The sequence below is a fragment of the Pygoscelis adeliae genome, unplaced genomic scaffold (assembly GCF_000699105.1).
Source record: "Pygoscelis adeliae isolate BGI_AS28 unplaced genomic scaffold, ASM69910v1 Scaffold174, whole genome shotgun sequence".
Classification (NCBI taxonomy): domain Eukaryota; kingdom Metazoa; phylum Chordata; class Aves; order Sphenisciformes; family Spheniscidae; genus Pygoscelis; species Pygoscelis adeliae.
Window position 1 is genome coordinate 1,312,884 of NW_008824676.1, and position 21,276 is coordinate 1,334,159.

Genomic DNA, 21,276 nt, shown 5'->3' on the forward strand with positions numbered 1-21,276 from the left:
CTAAAGTATTTGCAGGGCAAGGGATTGGCTTTTATTCTATGTACCTATATATACACTTTCCGATTCCCACCCTTAGGGAAAAAAGAAAACAACCCACTTTTGTGTCCCCACCGCCTGAAGGTCATGGGCACTGCTCAGCATCCCTGGGGATGGCTCGGCTCCCTGTCGCGGGGTGACCGGGCCATCTCCTGCGGAGCTCCGCCACGTCTCCGGCTCTTCGTTCGAGGATGCTCGTGTCTGGGTTTCCATTAGGCAGCTGCCGCGGGAGGACGAGCTGGCTGCCTGCGAAGGAGCGGCAGCAAGCAGGACCGGCAGGGATGCGGGCAGGAAGGACCACTGCACCCTCCGGCCCCGGGTCCGGGGCTGGAGCGCTGCAAGGAGGGGTTCTGCTGGTCCTCCACCAGCTCTGGTGGGCCCTCGTGGGAGGGAAGAGGACATCGTTTAAAGCGCTGACCCCGTGGGTCACCTCCTGTGGTGGGGGATCTGCATCTGGGCCATTTCCTGAGCGGTGGGAAGTATAGACCATGACTGAAAAGAAAACGGTGCTCTTGGCTTAAAACACGAATAAATACCGCCCAAAGAGCAACCTGCTATGAAACTCCTATAGAGCTATAAAGCCGGGGATTAATAGGCTTCTAATGAAATCAAATATTTACCCTTTGTAGTGCTTAGCCATTCTGCGTTTTTAAATGTTATCTTCTCGCAGATTCGTATTGAAGACATAAATCTGAGTTAAATGACTGTTCAAACAGCCATGGGAAGGTGATGCTGGAAGTGCTGCTGCTGCCAGGGTGTTTGAAGTGTATAAATAAGGCAGGGCTGTGGGTGAGACATAATAATTTTCTATTAGACCAACTCCTGTAGTTTGGAAAAGCCGACAACTTTTCCAGCCCACGTGCCCGTCTTTCAGGTCTGCTGATCGTTACGGAAAAGTTACCTCCTTTTTCTTTTTTTTGTTAACGCATTGGCATTCTTCCAGTAGAAAATACATTTCACTGCATTATTATAATTCCATTTCAGCATGTCTAGTTAAATGCAAAATATGCAACCAACTCTTTTACTTGTTAAAACTTGGGGAGCCCTTTTTATACTCTTCAGTGCGCATTGTACCTCGGCAGTGAACTGGCCTGAAGGATGAACGCTGTGCTTAGGAGATGCAGAGACGCAAGCTGTGAAACCCCTAAAAGGAGAAACCATACAAGTGGTGCTACTCTCTTTTTAAAGAAACAAACAAAAAGCGACAACAAAACAACACGGAAAACTTTCTGGATGTGGAAACATTCAAAGTTCAGGAATTATCCGATCGGTTACCAAGTTGAGGCTTCCCCAAAGCTCGTTAGCCCGTCCTCGTTCTGTAGGCTTCAGTGTATTTTCGTTTCAATGTTCAGACTTTTGTCTCTGATGAAATTTGTTTTAACGGAGTTTATGTGCTTGAGTTTATGGTACCAGAGCAGGCATAAAGCAGCAGGAAACTTTCAAGCCTAAGTGATGTGACTGTAATGAAGCATTGCAGGATGACACGAGCATTCACCGTTGCTCAGTTCGGCTTCATTTTTATTAAAGTACGTGGCTTTATGCTAAAGCGGCATAGCCCTGTAGCCCCGTTGGGGTCATCAGGATGGAGTCCGCAGAGGCACAGAGCCGGCGGTTCTGCAGGGTCTGGTGCCGGCGGCCAGCGGTGTTCCCCTCCTGTGTTACAGATGGCCATCACAGCAGCGACCCGTGGAGCTCCTCCAGCGGGATGAACCAGCCCGGATACGGGGGCATGCTGGGCAACTCTTCTCACATCCCCCAGTCCAGCAGCTACTGCAGCCTGCACCCGCACGACCGCTTGGTAAGGCGCGGGCACGGGGCGGGGGGGTGCACGGCGGGAGGGGCACGGCTTGCGCCGGGCCCGGCCCCACATCCCCCCTACCCCCTCACGGCACGGGCACGTCTTCACGTTTGCACCGCTAAAACGTTCTCCACGCACCGTCACGTGTTCCCAACTCTGCAAAAACGAGTTCGAGAAATCTCGGAAGCCTTTGCCTTAGGGGTTTTAGTCAGGCTCTGCGGGGGGAAGGAAGGTTTTAAGCTGAAGGGGAGCACGGGCTGGGGAGGTCTCGGGAGTGGAGGTGGCTGCCTCTGCCTTTGGAAGGGTGCTGATTAGGTCCTGCCACAGCTTCACCCTGTGTGCAGTACGTGTTTCCACTGAAGGTCACCACCTCTGTACAGAACCTCTCCTGCTGCAACTGAGAAGCGAAAAGAGGAGAAAAAAATTATCTCGCAGACTGTTCTGTTCCTTCAGCCGAAGTTGCAAGAAGGGGGTTGAGCCCACGTTTGTACCCTCTGCTGGTCTTGTGGCCACCAGCCTGGCGATGAGCTGCACACGCCTGTGCTTTTCGGTGTTTATAATTTATGGCACTCAGTGACCTTTACTGGTCTGATTCTATAGATAACTAGCTAGCATCGATTTTCTGCTTTAAAAAAGGGAGGTTTTTTAATTTTCTCCGGTACATCCTGACCTCTCGCAGGAGGAAGCTGCTGGGACCGATTCCATCTATTGTATTGGAATAGAACAAAAGTGGAATTAAATCTGATCTGAGTGCAGCTTAGGGGATATTCTCCTAATATCACGGCTGAATTGATTATGTAGAAGTAACACTGGATTGCATCAATTCAGGTTCTTTTGGTTTTGTTTTGCTTTTAAGTAAGAGGTAAAGAAACGAACAGACAGCTAAAGTGAAGTAGTTTTTCTCAACACGCGTGCAACGTTACAAGTAATGTTCTTCTATTCTGTACCTCTGCTTTTCATTCTTGAAGACGGTTAAAAAGGAAGAGTAATGAGGAGTACTGGTTTTAAGGGAGGAAGGAGTCCGTTGCTGTAAAGTCTTGCAGAACCATCTATTGGGGAGTAAGAAGAATTAAACTCACTCTTGCAAACTGACAATTAATTTGCAAAACAAATCTTTGAAGTCTCACATTTAATGAGGTTAGCACACTGCTATGGAAAATTAATAGGAAGTCAAAAGCAAAAGAAATTGCCTCAAAAACTGCTTAATCATGTCCTTATAAAAGGCATAATTAAGGCACTAAGCAAACTTAACGTTGCTCTGAAGTGACAAGCATATATAATAAAAATTGAGCATAACTTTTAAAACCCAATTTAATCTAATTTGTTACCTGCACTGGTACTCATTCATCAGAATTAGGTGGCTTTTCATGGTACAGGCTCAGGGTAGAGGTAAGACAGCTGAGTGCCTTCATGGGGCAAGTCTGCAAACATTTTTGCATTTAAGTTTACCCCGATTCTGAATTTCTTGGTTTTGTAACATGGAGGGGTTTTTATGAAGAGTTAAAATATTTCTGCGATGTAAATTGGGTAGGGATATTCCACCTGAACTCCCCAGAGTGTTTTTCTATGTAGGTATTATTATATTTATCCTAAATTTCCAAGATAGTGAGGGCCACTGATACCAGTTTGAGTTGCAGGTGTTCAGTGCCGACGATGCTCATATTAATCATTTATTATGTATGTCTGGACTGGCAGAGCCTTCTATATTTTGGGTGTCACTGGGACAGAAGGTAGGCAGTGATACTTTAAATAAACTCTGCATAATTTCTGCTGGAGCATCAGTGAGAGGTCAGCTGCAGCATCCACGCGCGGTCAGCTTGTCGAGGAAAGTTTGAGTGATTTCAGTTCAGTTCCCTGCAAATGTCCTTAACTTCTCAGAGCCCTGTAGAGAAAATGCATATAGCAAAAGAAAGAAAGAAAAGCTGTTGTTTATTATTTTTACTTTCTCAGGCATAGCAGTGATTTTCTAAATAGATGCACTGAATACAGAGAACAGTTCTCCACTAAACTATATTCAGATCCCATGATTTTCCTAAAATGTTTGGCAGTAGTGGTTTGACGTCTCCCCCTGAGAAATGAGAAAATCCCAAACCAGCACTTCGACACGTGTCACGGAGCAGCCGTGTAGCGGGGGAGATGGAGTCGCTCCTGTTCGGACCATTGCCTAAGCACTCCTCGTTTGCTCGTTTCTCCATCGCAGGAGAAATCTGCTCAGCTGTGCCATTTCAGCCAGTTGGGCTTGGGGCTGAAGCCCTGGAGTGGTTTACAATGAGTCAAAGCCTGAAAATGTTATTCAGACCTCAGTCAGAGTTGATAGTCGTTTTTCCATGGATAAGAAAAATAGGTTTGGGCTATGTTGTTTACATTCTTTGAGATAACTTTCAAGTATTCAGTTACTTGGCACTTAATTGCAAGAAAGCCTGCAACAGTAATTAAATAGTACGAATGAAGGGAAGGATGTTTTCAGCCAGCTTATGCTGAACCACCTAGGGAGGCAGAAGACACAGAGATGATCTTGCACTAACCTCAGTGCCTTGGTCCTGGGCCAGGCACTGCCATGTGTCTCCAGCTACCCGTGTTTCTAAGGAGGCTTTGTATCAGAGTCTCCAAAACCTAGAGGTCTTCTGCAGGACCTCTTCTCTGCGGGGGGCAACGCTGGGATAGAGATAAAAGCTGGGCATGTTCTAAGACCTGTCTGCACACAGTGTCTTACGCTGATCAAGAAGAGACTTCAGCAGTGACAAACGGCGCTAATGTAAGCCAGGTTTATAGTCATGCAAATTCAGCAAAACACTAGACCGCAGCAGTGTTGTGTCACAGTAAGGAAGGTTTGTGTTGATCCAGCCATATAGCTACCAAAGTCTTCTGTGTGCTGCCCAGACGCTTGTCCCACACTTGTTTGGAGAACTTGATCTGTCGCATTTTCGGCCGTCTGTCGCACAGGCGCTGCGATGGGAGGGCAAATTGATCCAGTTGATTACCTGGGGTGCCGGTGTGTTTCCTTATGGCACGTTCTGTAATACCAGCCACCCACGTCTTGTAGTCGGATCTTGTTCTTAATGTCAAAAGCAGCGTGGGGTCTCGACCACTTCCGCTGGAAGGCTTCTCCTCCAGCCAATAGCTGTCCCTGTCAGAAAGGTTTGCTTGATACATCACCTAACTTTTCTTTTTAATTTTTTTCTCATTACATCTCTATGGTACCGTCATGAGTTACGAGCCTTCCACTGTGGATATTTATCCATATCAGATAGGTGTGTGTGGCGTCTCCTCCAGAAGATGAAAAGTTAGGACAAGTTTAGGACGAGAGGAAACGGCCTCAAGTTGCGCCAGGGGAGGTTTCGATTGGATGTGAGGAAAAATTTCTTTACTGAAAGAGTGGTTAAACATTGGAACAGGCTGCCCAGGGAAGTGGTTGAGTCACCATCCCTGGAAGTATTTAAAAGACGTGCAGATGAGGTGCTTAGGGACATGGTTTAGTGGGCATGGGGGTGTTGGGTCGACGGTTGGACTCGATGATCTCAGAGGTCTCTTCCAACCTTAATGATTCTATGATTCTAAGTTAGGGTAGAAAAATACGCTCCCTGCTTTGTCTTAGGGCAGCATTCTGCTTTTCTCAGTTGGGTGAAGTACGGCAGCGCTTGGGACTGGGGCAATATGAGCAGCCTGCTGCCTTCCATGTTCTCAATAGTTAAAATATTTCTTTTTTTTAATCCTTTTTGCCACAGAGCTACCCATCACACTCCTCAGCAGACATCAATTCCAGTCTTCCTCCGATGTCCACCTTCCACCGCAGTGGCACAAATCATTACAGCGCATCTTCTTGCACACCCCCTGCCAACGGGACGGACAGTATCATGGGTGAGTTGAGGTCGGGCACTGCGGCTGCTGCCCGAGGCTCTCCCTTTCCCTCCTGTCTCCACTCTCCTCTGCTTCGGTGCACTGTGCTAGCGCCAAAGAGCTGAAATCAGGGTGGAGGGTTATTTGATGGTATATCCCGGTGTGCGGAAGGACTAGCTTCTTAGTTCAGTAGGTGCAGAAAGATAGCAAGAATTTCATGGAAATAAGTATATCATAGTTGACCTTTGCCTCCTTTGCTTACGCATTTTACTACTACTACTTCTTTTTGTGAATTAAATATAATCACAGCAAAGCGCTTTGCTTCAAAGTTTGTATGGAAGACATTGTACCAGCTAAGCCCCTGATCCCGCTGGTTTTGAAGTCTGGTTTTATTGTCTTTAGTGATTTAATTGCCTGCAGTGCCGTGTGAGGTGATACTTCGGTATCACGACATTCATCCCCTTCAGTTCTTTGCTAGGCTTCCGCAGGGTGTGGGGGAAGCGGCGGTGGCGGCTTGTCCGTGTAAGAGAGAGAGCCGCCTCTGACGTCGCTGAGAGTGACTCTGTAAATTAAGAGCATACCTCTGTATACTTAAATATTTGGCAAATACCGGTTCATACTTAAATACAGGAAATAAAAAAATATTGCTTCGCCTGTATCTCAAAGAGCAAATAAAGCTAATTAAATAATGGGTAAATAGGGAACACATCGCTGGACACATGTTTCGGATTACACACGTGATTCTGTATTGAATGACTGCGAGCAGGACTAATGCAGTAAGAATGGAGGGTGGGTTCAAACATTAACACATGGGCATCATATTGTTCAGGGTCTCTGAACAAAGAAGAAACTAAATACAGTCTCTTCTTAATTTGTCACTGTCTGAGAAAAACGTATCCCATTTCAGGATAGCATTTCTGTGCTCAATCTTGCCATTCCATTGAGAGTTCTTCCTTTACAATGTATCACTGCTTCTGTGTCCGTGACATAGGAAAATCACTCTCTTTCTCCCTCAAAAGAAGTCTAATAGCGTCAAATTTCATTCAGCCGTCTTTACACCAGTGATGCAGCAGCCTTACAGATAATATTTAGGGACGCAAAAATCTCGCAGAGGGATGTGAACAGGTAGGAGTGCGCATGCAGCCTCCTGCCCTGTGCCTCAGGGAGCCACCCAGAAAAGTGCCTAAATTTCCCATGTAAAAAATGCGTCCAGATTTTCATCTGGATTCATCTCCTGAAAAAGCCAGTGTGTGAATCAGAAGAGCAACAATACAAACATGCAGGGGTTTTTTAGCAGCTGTAAATATTCAACAAGTAGTACTGTTGAGCTGTGTCTGAACTGAGGGCTGCAAAAGTATTTCTTGGATCTCAGTGCAAGTCCTATTCTCCTCCTAAACCAGTGATCCTCCCCTGAAGTCTGGGCACACGCTGCCTTGTCCCTGATTTTCCTGAGAAAGCCGTTGGAGCTGGCCCAGCCGGGAGGCGATGTGCCTCCGTCCTGGTCCCCGGGCAAGGTGACCGGGGAGGGCGTTGGCGTAGCCCCGCCGTGCCATCCCCACCTGGGGACACAGACCACAGTGAGCAGGGCTCGGGCAGAGGAGCTGCGTTCCCTGATGGTGGTGCAGCTTTGAAAGGCAGGAGGGAGAGAATCCTTTCAAGGGACTATAGGGCGGCATTGGCAGTGGTTAATTTTATGCTAAGCTTTGACTTTTTATTTTCAAAGGTCTGAAGCGGTGCAATGTTTAGGCAACCAGTTATTGAGATAGAGCGCCTTTAGCATACGCTGTACGAGTCTTTCGTATCCATCTGATGCATGTATTAATCCCGCTTGCTGCTTTCACTTCTAATGACATGTTGTTTGTGTGACATTATGCACTGTGACATGCAGCTTTTCCAGGAGAAACATTATGTGCATTTCCCCTTGAGGCACTGGTTTCACAGTAATTTTATTACCAGAGCAGTCACATAATACTGCACTGTATATTTTACAAGTATGTTAAGCTTCCAGTTACAGGAGGGTGGTGAACTGTCACGCAGTATGAGAAGAATATGACTTCTATCCAGCAATGTCACTTCCTCATAATTTGGGAAGATCATCAGCTGTGAATACCGAGATGGTGCAAGTTTTTCCACTCTTCTTAACATAGAAACATAATTTCCAGTCTGCTGTTTCAGAAAGCGCTATTCCATCAGAACAGCGTGAGTTTGTACTAGAATTTAAACTATAAAAAGTCTGGCTGGAATTCTCTAATAGAAGGCTCCAGCCTATCGGTTACACGAGATGCTTTGCTAGATATAATTGTACTCGCTGAGATACAGATTCCTGGAATTTTATTCAATAATCTAAGATTTACAATCAGAATCCCACCAGAAGGATGTGAAAAGGCTGTACTTCATCATTCTGTCCCTTTGCCTTCCAGTGCAGAATTGTTCTTCGCAGAAGCATGCTGAGAAAGTTTTAGGAGATTAACTGTAACAATAAACACGCTCTTCAACAGAGTTAGAATCAATCCATCAAAAGGTTGCAGTCTTTCACGATGTCTTCAGTACATTAATAGTCTTGTGAGTGGGGGAATAGCTCACAAGTAAAAGTGACAGCTTTTGCGGTGCATTTTCAAGTCCCGTTTTACAGTCCTGTTCCCAAGTTATCTTTGTCTTCCGCATCATGCCAAAATTTGCTGATGCTTCGTGTCAGTGGAGACCTGCCTTCTCAAGTGGGGAAGCCAGCGTTCAGGCTCACGTCTGTGTCGTTGTATTCTCTAATAATAAGTGCATTTAGACCCGTTTGAGGAAATAAGACTAGCAGAGGTAGATGAGAAATGCCTTACTGCTTCAGACGGGTGGTCCGTCTAGTTAGCATTCAGTGGCAAAACGTGATCCTGGCCATTTCTGCAGCTCCTGCCCTTTGCACTGCCCCAGCACCCAGGACTGTCACGATAGTGAGGTTGGAGGGGACATCCCTGCCTGGTTCTTCAAGCACCTATTTATGGACCTGTTGCCCATGCGGTTGTCTAATCCCCTTTGAACCTGCTGAGGCTGTCTGCTTGCACGGCTTCCCCTGGCTGCACGCTCGCTACCTGCTGTGTGGAGATGGACTTCACTTACCTGTTTTAATCTCTTTTCCTGGAAGTTTCATTGAGTGTTCCCTTGCTCTTGCCTCAAACCTTTGTCCATCATTGATTAATTAATTAATTAAACCTTTCTTAAAGTCTGGATTTGGCTACTTCGTTCAATTAAAGCCCAGTGCAGAAATGTCTTGGATAAACTGCGCCCTTCCAGGTTTGGGGGAGTTTCATGGTGTTCCTTGCGCTAAGTTGTTCAGGATTTTGCATAAGAACTTGAAAATATCTGTCCCTGTTCAGACCTACAGCTCATCTATGCAATGGTCCTGTCTCCAGCAAAGACTCTAAGGATGCCTTTGGGAGGAACATAAAAACAAAGCAAGCATGTGTGATATTTTCCCAGTCGTTCCAGGGCTGGGTGCAGCGCTGAGTAGTTAGGAAGCTTGAGTTCATTCTTCTCCATGAAGTGACCCAGCCTTTCCTGGAGGCTTGGTCTGGCACAGTGACGTTACGCGTTTGTGAAACGGTGCTCCTCCTCTTTCATTTTGGCTGTGCTCCCTCAAGACCCCCTGTGGTCCCCCCTCCTTCTCATGCTGCCATAAGGACCAGATGATAGCCTTTCTGCCCTGTTGTTTGGGCTTACGTAGCCTGCGTCATACCCCGCTGTAGTGGTCCCTTTTCCGAGCTGGAGAATCCATATTTATCGAGTTCGTCCTCTAAAGGAACCACCCTCTGCTTTATCTGACTTCACTTCTGTTCTGTAGACCTTGATGCTCTTTCTTGATGGACTTACCAGATCTTTGCTCTGTATCCAACATACAGGTGTGTCGTGAATTCGTAGAGGGACATAACGGGCTTCTGGGTTGTCTCTCCTCTTTGCCCAGTCGTTGCTCGTTGTTGGGGTTTTCCTGGGGGCAGCGAGGGGCTGGTTCTGCTGCTTAACCATCAGCTCAGGTTGTCAGCTAATTCCTGACTGCAGCTCTAGGTTTTCTCCTCTTTCTGGACTGCTTGTTAGGTAGCTGGGAGCCTGCTTGTGTGTATTCATGGCATAAGGCTTTTTTCGCCCCGTGTTTGTTGCCTGGTGTTTTTTATGTATGTACGGCATTTATTGCCCAGCAAGTTAGTGTTACAAGAGCTCCTCTTTACACATAACATCGTATTTTATTATCCTGAATCAGGATCTTGCCACGCGTCACAGCCTCGGTATATGCCACGTCTTTTTCCAGGCCATGTATGAGTATGTTGAACAGTACAGATCCGCACAACTGGGAATTTGCTGGTAATACTCCTCCGTTACAAAGCTAACGATTAATTCCTGTTCTTGTAGTCTCTCTCTTAATCAGTTCTTAATCTGCAAGAATATCCTCACTTCCCTGTTATCTGAAGACAGTTTAGTTTCTTTAAGAGCCTTTGGGAGGTGGCTTTGTTGAAAGCTGGGAGTACAAAGCAGTTACATTACTGGATCTCCTGCATTGATGTGCTCATCATGTTTTTGAAAGAATTTAGACTTACAAGACATGCTTTCCTCCAAAAAAGCAGTGTTGGTTGTGCAACGTGGAGTATTTATCCATATGTGTATTGCTCTTTGTTATCTTTCCTAGTATAAGTCGGATTTAAAATCTGGTGGTTCTTTGAATTCACCAAACTTAGTTTTCAATATTGGTTTTTAATATTTTCTACCTTCTTTACTTCAGCACTAGGTTGGTCTAAGCAGTGGGTTTTACACTGCGGTTAGAGGTTAGACAATTTTGTGTTTGAGTTTCTTGAGAGCTCTTAGAAACGTCCTTTGGCTTGTCTTTATTTTTCTTCTTATTGATTTATTTTAAAGCCTTTACATTGACACTTCAGTTGGAGCCAATTTTTCTGACTAATCCCTTGTAAAATACCATCTGTCCTATGGCAAGGCAGATGAAAATGATCTGTTTAGCATTTCTTCCATTACCCTTTTTTCCCTTGAATTCTCCTGTTGCATCTTGGTTGTTTGCAGGTCCTACCAACTCTCCACCGTTGACCTTATTTCTCATGGGCTTGAAAAAGCTTCTAATATTAACTCTTAAGCCATTAAAAATTTCTTGGTCTTACATGTAACTTGCATTAAATATTTGCCTAATTCCTCCCATCCTGCTCAACCCGTACATCTTATGGTTTTCTTCCAAAGGGAGGTGAAGGGAAGTGGAGGAGCTCTTGTTGGATGTGATGAAAGCCGTTTGTTTAGGTAGGATCAATATCTGTTCTGCATTCTACATTCTTCTGGAAAACCGGCTGAGGATGGGTTTTACCCAGAGGTGAAGAGCGAGGCTTTAGGCAGTCTGAGACCCTACCATGATGACCCTCAAGTTATTTCAGAGTTTGTTCAGCCGGGGTCTGGCACACTCTCTGCAGGTTACCTTGCGAATGCCCCTGCCGGGAAGATTTATAGGGCTGCTGTGCAAGCACCGTCCGCAGATTTCATCAGATTGCTCTTTGGTGCAGGATGACAAATCTGATGCCAGCTGGGCTGGGCTGCAATCCTTCTTCCCCGCCGCCCGCTCGTGCACGAGGAGCGGTGTCTGCACGGACGTGCTCTGAGTATCTGCATCTGTCTTCACGATGCATGTCCCAGCCTAGACCAAATAGTTTTTGCTTTTCATATAAATTTTCTTCTGTTCTGGGTGCTGTTCTGGACACCAGCGGTGCTTTTCAGAGCTCGGATAAATATCCCGATGGTTTAAACCTGGCAGTTGTAGTGCACACACCGAAGCTGTCAGCTAAGCCTGTCCCTGCTGAGCTGTTGGGGCGTCAGTGGCTGTATTTAAAGAGTGTTTCATTGAAGCTGGTGGTAAAGTGATGGACCAACAACTGTGCGATATTAATAGAAACAGTTGATTATATTCCATAGCCATTCCCTGTGTAAAGCAGCACTGTACATTACCTTTCTCTGTAGTGATACCCTGGGTTACCTTTTCCTACGTTTGAGGTCTCGTTCTTATTTCTGTAGTGCCCGGTCCTGGGATGGTGTTAGTTTTGTCCCGTTGCTCCCAAAATCTTTGGGCTCTTGGAGCAGACACTCCTTGCTGTGTTTCTTCTTAAGACTTCATTTTTCTGTTCTTCCTTCAAATATGGGGTTTTCTTTAGTCACCTAGAGATTTCAGTCATGTCCCTTACATTACCAAAATGATAGCTAAAGCAAATAATAATTTACATTTAAAACCATTAGTGATGTAAGAAATAAAAACCATACATTAAAAAGTTAGCTGTATTTAAGTAATCCCAGTTACTTTCAGGACATGAACACTTTTAGAAGATCTCTGTCTGCTTATGGTTAACTTACTCTTCCATGCAGAAGGTGCCTTAGTTTCATTTGCCCATTTTCTCCTCTGTCCCCGAGAACCCAAACCCAAGAGCACTGGAGGCTGGGGGCGGCCGGCAGCTGGGAGGGAGCCTCAGCCAAAGTGGCCGTGTGTGCGCTCCTCCCTCCTCTGGCTTTTCCTTGGGGTTTTGCAGCCTGCAGCTCGGAGCCGTCCCGAGTTGGGGTTGCATCTGGGGCTGGTGTTCAGTAGCCACCAATGGATGTTCTTCTCCATGAATTTATCGAGTTCTTTTTAAATCTGTTTATGTGTTTGGTCTTTGCGTACCTTAAAGCAACGAGTTTCCCCGTCTGACTGGACACTAGTGGAAAAAAAAAAAACCTCTTTTTTGTTTGTTTTAATGGGTGGCTTTCAGTTTTTATATGGGGAGAGCAATGAATAATGATGTGAGCTTGCCTTCCCCATGTTACAAACCTCTACTGTATTGCTTTTCAAGCATCCCTTTCCCAGTGAAGCTTCCTCTTCTCTGCAAAGGGAACTTTGCACACTGCTGCCCGTCCTTGAGGCTCTCCCTGTATGTTTTCCAGGCCTACTGCATTAATTTTTCTTCAAAGTCTTTCAGGAGAAGTTTAATATTCAGTATATCTGAAGAATTCCTTTGTTCTTAGCGGTGACTAATACAATACGTGGCCCAGCTCAGTGCTGTCAGGTTTCCACGAGTACATGGAGCAAGACTGTGGTCCCTGCGTTTGCTTCTCCCGCAGGACTGGTATAACTTGCCTCATTAGGAGAAACCAGCCTTCAGACAGACAAATGTAGGACTTAATTTTAGAATAATGTAGTTAGAGTCACTTAGAAAAAGGAAAAAACAATGCACGATTTAGATTTAGATTCACAGTTCACTTTAGAGCGAAGTAACTGAATTTCTGGACATTTGCCTGGTATTATTCAAGTCGCAAACCTTTAGGTTGTGATTTACAACATTATATTACCCTGATAAGTTGTATCTCTAGCTGACACCACCTGTTCTATCTGTCTTCACTTTTTCTTTGTGTATCTTTCTTTATACATCTTGATGCCTAATTTCAAACTGAGCTGAGATCGCAAATAAGCTGTCATTGGCAGATGAGCACATTTTCAAATAGCAATAATAAAAGTAAAAGTTTAACTAACAAAAGGGGGGAAAAAAGGAGTGAGCAAAGACGTACTTGCAAACCGCACTGTACAAGTTTGTCTAACAGCATCTGGGACACACGTAGTCCTTGAGGCCTTTCCAGAGGAGTCTGCTGTAGGAGAAATGCTGAAACGTCCGAGTTACGCAGTCAGGTTAAATGTAAAGGGCTGCATTTCTTAAATTTGATAACATGCACGTTGTACGTGAGAAATAGGAGGAAAACGCTGTTCCGTGCCATTCCTTAAGTTTTCCTAACTAGACCCTGCTGAAGCTGCTGCTAGAAATTTTGGGCTTAGGCAGGATGGAGGATCAATAACTGATACCTCTGACCGCAGAGATACGGTAACTGCTAAGCAAGGAAGGCTGGGATGAAAGGGGCAAGGGATGGAGACTAGGAAAAGCTGAACGGGGACAGTGGATGAGATAAATGCTTTCAGGGTGGGAAGACTGGAGGAGGTGGAGCAGAAGGGTTGCTCTGAAGGGGCATGGCAGGACATCCCTCGGACCAGGGAGGTCCCCGAAGCCCAGATATCCCTGCTGCTGCTGCGGAGCTGCAACATCCACAGGCAGATCAGCTCATCAGCTTTGAGTCCTGGTCCATATACATGCAGTTATTAGTGACTAGTTACACCAATGACAAAATCAAAGAGCTGTAGAATGGACCCAACCCTGCTCCTTCCCATGCCCTGAGTATTTAACTGCATAATGCTGGGGTGAAACTTGGAGGAGGCTTTTTAATATTGCTTTTTAATGACCAAAAATGTGCCTGTGCTTGCACTTTGTGGTACAAACGTGGACAATTTGGTCCCTGACTCCTTTTCCCGTGGGATGCCCCTGGCTCAGAGCAGGGGGTGGGTTTGCTCCTGAAGTCCTCTGGGCACAGGATCCCGGGGCCTCGTGGTGCAGAGCCTGCCGAGGGGCTTGCCGGGGGGGGAGACAGGGGGACTGAAGCCCTTCAAGCCCCTCTGCGTTACAGGATCCTCTCCTGCCTCAGCCCTCACGTTCCAGACATTAATCCAGGTTTTCCGGGGTCGTCACCGACTTCTTGTTTCTCGTTTTCTGGCCGCCTGACTTAGGGTCCTCGGAGATGAAAGCAGAAGTATTGATCACGGGCAGCAGTCAGCCAAAGCTGCGCTTTTAGTTCATAAATGGACATGCAGATGCTGAAACTGGTGGGATGTTTCACCCTAATTTTTCTTTCCTTCTTTTTCTCCTGTAACGGAGAAGTTTCAATCCTATCACCTGAGCGTGAGAAACTGGTGGCCTGCTACACCATGATTTCTCTTGCCCTACATTTCTTAAATAAAAGATGCAATCCCATCACCTGAGAGATGGTGAAAAATCATTTCATTAAATGCTCATCAAATGTTCAAGTGAAGTCAGAAGGAACGCTTTGGAAAAGTCCATAAGAGTTTAATAACGTCTTTAAAACATGCATTGAAAAGTATACAAAGGACCAGGGTCACAGAGTGAATGAGGAGAAAACAAAATACTGGGTAGCTGCTTATTAATGGCACTTTGTCCTTCCCGTGCAGCGAGGGAGGCTAGGGCTGCCTGGGAGCGCGGCAGGAGCCTGGAATTAATGACTGCTCCCAGTGCGGGCGCAGAGAGAGAAATTGGGCTGTGCAGGCAGGCTGAGCTCTGGCGTTCCCAGCTCCGGGGCGTTTGTCTTTGCCGCCTTTATAATGTTCCTCTGCAGTAGTTTTTGACATCTTATATGTGAAATATTGCCCTTACATGTAAGTGCCTTAGAGTTTTTGAAGAAGAAAACCCTCGTTAGAGTGGATTTGCACATCCTAGAGCACAAACTCAGCACCCTCGGACGGGCACTGGGTCCGAGCACGGGGCAGGGGAGGCAGGAGCCCTTCCCCAAGCCCAGGCTTCGTCTCACCACGGGCTTTCCTAGCTGTGCGCTTGCATATTTTCCATCTCTTTGCGCATCTTCTCCTATTAGAAGCCTTTCATTCAGAAAAAGTAAAGCCATATGGCCAAGTACTATCAAATACGCAATATATTTTAAAAAAACCCAGCATGTCAAGTTTATATTTTATCTGCAAAAATGGAGTGTGAATGCGTTTGATACCTACCTTAGCAAACAAATTAATGGTGATTAAAGATTAATTTTATGTAATTAACATTAAAATGCAATTAAATGATGAGTAAGTGGACCAGGAATAAAAGTCTATGATGTCTTACTGTCTGTTTTTACATCGAGTCTTTTGTTTTTCAGCAAACAGAGGAAGTGGGGCAGCAGGCAGCTCGCAGACTGGTGATGCGCTGGGGAAAGCACTTGCCTCTGTAAGGAAATATTTACTTTGGAATACACGTTTACCGTTTTGAAAGTGTGAACTTTAATCAGAATTGGACGCCTGGAGTTTACGAAGATGAACAGCAAACGGGAGAGATCTGGTCTCAGAGGTCACCCGCGTGGAGTTACTGCCAACTGAAATATTGAACAATCAGTGCAAAATGGCGTTGAAAAAGTTTTAGACCTAATTTTATGGTAGAATAGAAATGGGAAGCGGGGAAGCCTTGACCTGGTCACACTGACTGGGTGCCAAGGAGCTGTGTCTGTCAGTCTTTCACACACTGCATTTCCTAGGGCGAGGGAGGTCTGAACAGAACCCAGCGGCAGGATGACTTCTGCACTACCGAGCCATCCGCAAACAGGGTTCCTTTTGAATTTGCCTTTAGATTTTCTATTTTTCATGGCAGTTTCCACCTATTCAGTTACTGTGGTTGCTGTTAAAGTCAGCAGTTACCACCTCTTACCTGGGTAGCTGGGGTACGGCAGTGTTCCAGCTCAAGGCGGGAGGAAACCCTGCCGTGCCCCAGCTATCGCTGCGGTACCAGTTGGCATGGGCTGACTTTTAATAAGGACCACTATAGTTATTTTCTGGGCAGAGTGGGTTCCATTGAGTTCTCATGAGAGTTAATTTTTTTTTGCATATTCTTCGATGCTTCATTGAAAAAGACGAAAAGTCAGACTCTAGTTTGCCTGAAATAACTGATACAGTACAGAATCCACTTTGAAGTGGTGCCCTGACAAATGGCACGGGTGGTGAGCGGGGACGCCGCGGGGCGGCGGCACCCTCGCCCGGGCACGGGGCACGCGGGGGCTTTCTCACCGGAGCAGCGGACGAGTAGCTGGAGTTTGCTGCTGCGGATTACCCGCTGTGCCAGGGTTTAACGTGCTCTGCTCCCTTTGCTTTATTTTGGCCGTTAAGGGATTTCAGCATAACAAAAAAGCAATTTTCAGGCGTGCTTTAAGGCTTCGTTCAATGACAGTCATTCGTAAAGTAGTCTATGCAATGAAAATGTGTATATCTACCGTAGCAGATCCGTGTGACAATCAGAAACCATCGCTTAATTGGCTAGTGTCTGTTCCCATCAAAAGGGGTCTGTTGTCTAGCTTCCTGCATCTAATACAGTTTTGTCTTTATAAAAATATTAATATTTGAATAAGAGGCTTTTTAACCTGTCCTGCTTTCATTTAAATGAACTGAATGCATAAGAATTCCATATTTCTTTCTGCATCAGTTTGTGATGGCTTTAGATTAATTCTGTATCATCTTTTAAAGATCTATTCTCCAGATCACACCAACAACAGCTTTTCATCAAATCCTTCAACTCCTGTTGGTTCTCCCCCTTCTCTCTCAGGTATTGTTGTTACAATTCTATTTTACTGAACGTTTCAACATATTTTTGGTAGGAGATGCCTAAATGAGCTCCTACGGTACTGGGTGTGAGATGTGCATCCAGCCGGCAGCACCAGGCGGTTCCCGTATTGCTGTGCAGCACGTGCAGGTGGCTGGTGGTCCCACAGAGATGAGCAGAGAGGTGTCCTACACGCTGTATTTCCAGTGCAGAGAGAAGGTCGTTGCCGCTCTCGGGCGGATGCATTTACAGAAAAGCAGTGGTTTTACGCATCCTTATTGCGGCTTCCTGCAGTGCCCTCGGGGTCTCGTGGCAGATGAGTTCTGCCCTGTGCAGAGCGTGTCCCCGTGCCGTGGCCGTGCCCCTGTGCAGGGACACCCAAGCCCTCACGGCAGCCTCGCTCCGGGGTGGCCGTGCCAGGTACATCTCCTTGTGTATGTTCCCCCATCCCCTCCCGGGGCCGCAGCAAAAGCCTGTTTGATCCATAAAATATGTCTCTGGACAAACTGAGCCCCTGTGAATCCAGTTGATTAATTTTATACTTTGTTTACAATAATTGCATACTTTAACTAGACCCACTTTACTAATAAAAGCCTAAACTGAAAAGATCCGGAGGCCCAGGGTAGTTCCCATGAGCATCAGGTGTTTTAAATGTTTACCTGAACGTAATTCAGATTTCTTAAACCTTGAGACTTTTCAGCTAGAGTATTAGGCTTCTCCTCCCACACGGCACATGCTAACGCCTCGGAGAAGGCCTCTTGGCTTCCCATCCCCCCTTTGAGACGAGGTCTGTATCACACATAACCAAAGACCCCGGTCTCCTCTTCTTTGTGCACGAGCCCTGGATCCTCTTAACCTCACTGGGAATCCTAAAAGGCCACCGTGTTCCCGTAGGGCAGTGCTGGCGAGAGGTGTGACCCATCCCTCGTTCTCCATGGGGCACGAGTAGCACGACAGAGGTGGAGGGAGCTCCTGGGCTCCTGATCCTTTAAAATGGTGCCCCAGCCTCAGAGACCTAGACCTAGTAGCAGCTCTACAGTGACGAGACCCTTTTGGAAGGAGGGATGGAGAGAAGCTTGTGCTAGCTGGCAGCCTCTGCAGGACGAGGTCCAGAAGGACACCACGTCCACCTCCATCACGCTCACCTGCTGTGAAGGAGCACGTAACGTCGGGGTGACATCCAGTCAACAAATGTCCCCACAAAGCCACCCCCAGCAGGGGATGGGGGACAGAGGGACCACCTGGCCTGTCATAGCCTGGGGGGTTCCCGCACCTCAGAAAAAGGCTTTCTGCCCTTATTTTGCCTGGAACCACCCCCGAGGTGTAGCACCCCCGGCACTGGGGCTGCCTTTCGCCTAGCGAGGCGCTGCCCTCCTTCCCGATGGAAGGGGCTGAGCCAAAGAGAAAAATCCCGTGCGAATTTGGGCTGCATTGCTTTCTGCAGGCTCTACTGGGTAAATAGGGAGAACCGAGTGTCAAAATAAATAAAAATAAGGAGTGTAAGTGCATTTAAAAGAGCTGAAAGTGTTTAGCATGCAAGACGCTTTCCCTCAAGGATATCAAGGGCTAGTTAAAAATTATTTCGAAAGTAAAGATTGCTGCTCATTGCTTCATTCAGTGCTGTAGCAAAACCTCAACTAAAAGCTCCATGGGGACCAGAAAAGGGAAGATTTAAGTTTTAATTAGAACTGACATAATTTTGACTTTTATGAGAAACAGAACCTTAACTGTGAGAGCCTAAAAAAAATTGCCTGAGTTCCACCCTGGCCTATCTCAGTCCAAGCAAATGCCACTCAACGTAGACATTAAGATTAAAATCCTAGTATTTCCATCTCAAATTCTTAATCCCGTTTTATGAGATCATTCAGAAGATCACTCGTTCAAAAGAATATTATAAATTGTCTAAGCGTTGTGCTATATATATAAAAGCTGTTGGGAAAAATACTTGAAAAAAACTTCTTTTCCCCATGTTTGCCTCTTTCACAAGGGCAGATTTTTCCTTAGAAAATGCTGCTGGAGACCAGGAGCCCTTTTCTTCCCGCAGCAGCAGGAACAGATTTAGAGCAGCGGATACAAACCAGAAGGTTTTCGGTCAGACCTTTGGCGGTCTCACTGGGCCAAACCAAATAATCTGCCCAAAGAGAGCGCAAACCTTATCAGCGTATACGTGAATGTTGTGTGCAGTGCTTTTACTGACTTCTTTTTTTAAGATTTTGTAAATTTGATGGTGGGATGACGTAATCAGTGGCACTGAGTGTGTCTGGAAGCAGGGCTAGGAGAATGGGCTAGTCTGTGCTGGGCTCGCGTAGGGGTCCAGCCGCCCCGCAGCACCCTGCGGCAGCGCTGCTTCTCCTTCCACCACCGAGACGTTTCCTTCTCCCGGAGCCTCTCGCAGCTCCAGCTGCCGAATGAATGCAGCCCTCTATGCGGAGGAGCAGCCTGGGGGAACTTTGTGGCCTGCATCTACGTGCTTTGCTACAAAATACCTTTTTTTTTTTCATCCATGTGTATTTTGGAAGTTCTCCATATGTCTGCTCTATAGTCTATCTGGAATACGGCATTTACATGTCTACAAAACTGTCCAAAAAGTTTGAAAGACATTTTTGTTTGCATAGTTCTAATGGTAATTCCAATTTTACTATTAGCAGGCACAGCTGTTTGGTCTAGAAATGGAGGTCAAGCGTCATCATCTCCCAATTATGAAGGTCCCTTACACTCTTTGGTATGTTTTGATTAGTGACCTCCTCTGCCTCAGTATTTTACTTGCTGTTCTTTCCATTTCTCATCCATTCTTCTCACACAGGTTTTCATTTCGTTAGTGACCGCTATGCCCTCGGACTTGATTTTACCACCTCTAAATTCGTATCATGGGTGCCCCGTGCTCTAGACACGTGATGTGGTTTGAGATGCTGCTGGCCAGGGTCTCCTGTTTGACAGGGGATGCGGTGTTGAAATCTACTGAGAAGGGGAACGAGGACCACAAAAAGAGGGGAGGATGAGCAGGCAGATGGAATAGATTGAAGAGAAAATGGGAGTGGAAAGCCGTGGTGGCTGTCACGCAGGACGGAGCGTCTGCCAGTCCTGTGGAGTGAGGGAGGGAGCGCGGCCGATGCAGCAGTGATGGTCAGGAGTCCTCTCCGCAGGAAAAGCCGGTGGGCTCAGCTTGCCAGGCCGAGCTGGTCCTAAATGCTTGCGTGGCAGAGAGGGTTAAAGGAATGTCAGTAAGATTTGTTACCTTTCCTAATGGAAAGATTAAGTAAGAGTTGGAGCTGGCCAAAAGCACGTTAGGACAGAGAAGAACTGTAGAGAGTCCGATGTCCTCTGTCTCGCTCTACTCGGTTGGTTGCTGGTCTCAGTTGGAAGTCTAGGGGGTTTCACTAATTGCTGTGAAACGCCTGACATACTGTTGGGTGTAAAATAAATAGTGCTAGAACTTAAAAATGTCCTTAAAAAAAAGCAATCAGATAATTCCTGAGGGCACAGTGTTTAACCCCCCTAGTAGGGGGTGATGCAGCAGTCCTGTTGGCTTCGTTAGAAGTTTGCCAGAGTCAGGAATTAGCATGGACTGTTTTTTCCGCCCCGATACAGAAATCCTTCTCGTGATCGACCATGATATTTTCTAGGCTATCTGTCTTCTGGAGGTTTTTTCAGTTGTTTTGGTTTGTGGAGAGCAATGGGTTGGTTAAGAGATTTGCTGAAGAGGTCCATAAGCTACGCCTAATTATTTTTGCAGCTCACGTTCCCCAGTGCTTGGGGGCTGCCCTGTTGAGTTTCCCCCTTTCATATTTTATTAAACAGCAAAGACTTCAGGTGCCCAGGTCCACACATGACTTGTGCTGGGGATAGCTGAGGACAGTGGTGGGGCTTGGGGGAAGCAGAGCAGGGGGTGCAGCGGGGGGTTCTGTGGGCAGGGGCTCCCGCAGTGGGTTGTTCCCAGAGCATGACACGCAGACACGGGTCCCTCCTTTGGTGGAGCAGCCTGTGCAGCAGGCAAACTGAAGCCTCGAGGTTGTTATTCCCTGCAGCCCATTGCTTCTCCTCGTCCTCGCCCTGCCAGCAGCACGCCTCAGGGGCTATTTTTTGGCTTAGCAAGAGCACGGTGTTGGGAGGCAGTAACGGGGGAAAGCAGCGGTCGGGGTTCTCGAAGGCCCTCCCCAGGGCTGTGGGTGGGCTGTGCTTTTAGGATGGTTGGAGAAGTGGGAGGCGAGGGCCCGTCCTTCCCGGGCGCTCGGTTGTAGGGACCCCAATGGCATTGCAGCCAGGGGGTGTTTGGAGCAGCCCTGCACCCCTCACCCCCCCGGGACGGCCCTAGCTGCTAGTTGTTGCCACATTGCTCACCGGCCGTAAGCTGCTCAGTTAGGGAAGAGTATTTATTGCTGCTTTTACCACTGATAAAAAGTGATTTCAGGATGCATACCTGTAGGG

At 46.7% G+C, this 21,276-nt stretch overlaps 1 protein-coding gene across 1 annotated transcript in view; it reads left to right on the forward strand.

Moving 5' to 3' along the window:
- TCF4 (transcription factor 4) overlaps positions 1-21,276 on the forward strand; it is a 245,232-nt gene that overhangs the window by 204,281 nt on the left and 19,675 nt on the right. The window contains exons 10-14 of the mRNA XM_009323115.1: positions 1,701-1,834; positions 5,560-5,692; positions 15,425-15,492; positions 16,776-16,854; positions 19,497-19,573. Of these exons, the coding sequence (XP_009321390.1) occupies positions 1,701-1,834; positions 5,560-5,692; positions 15,425-15,492; positions 16,776-16,854; positions 19,497-19,573 (491 nt within the window). The remainder of the gene's footprint in view (positions 1-1,700; positions 1,835-5,559; positions 5,693-15,424; positions 15,493-16,775; positions 16,855-19,496; positions 19,574-21,276) is intronic.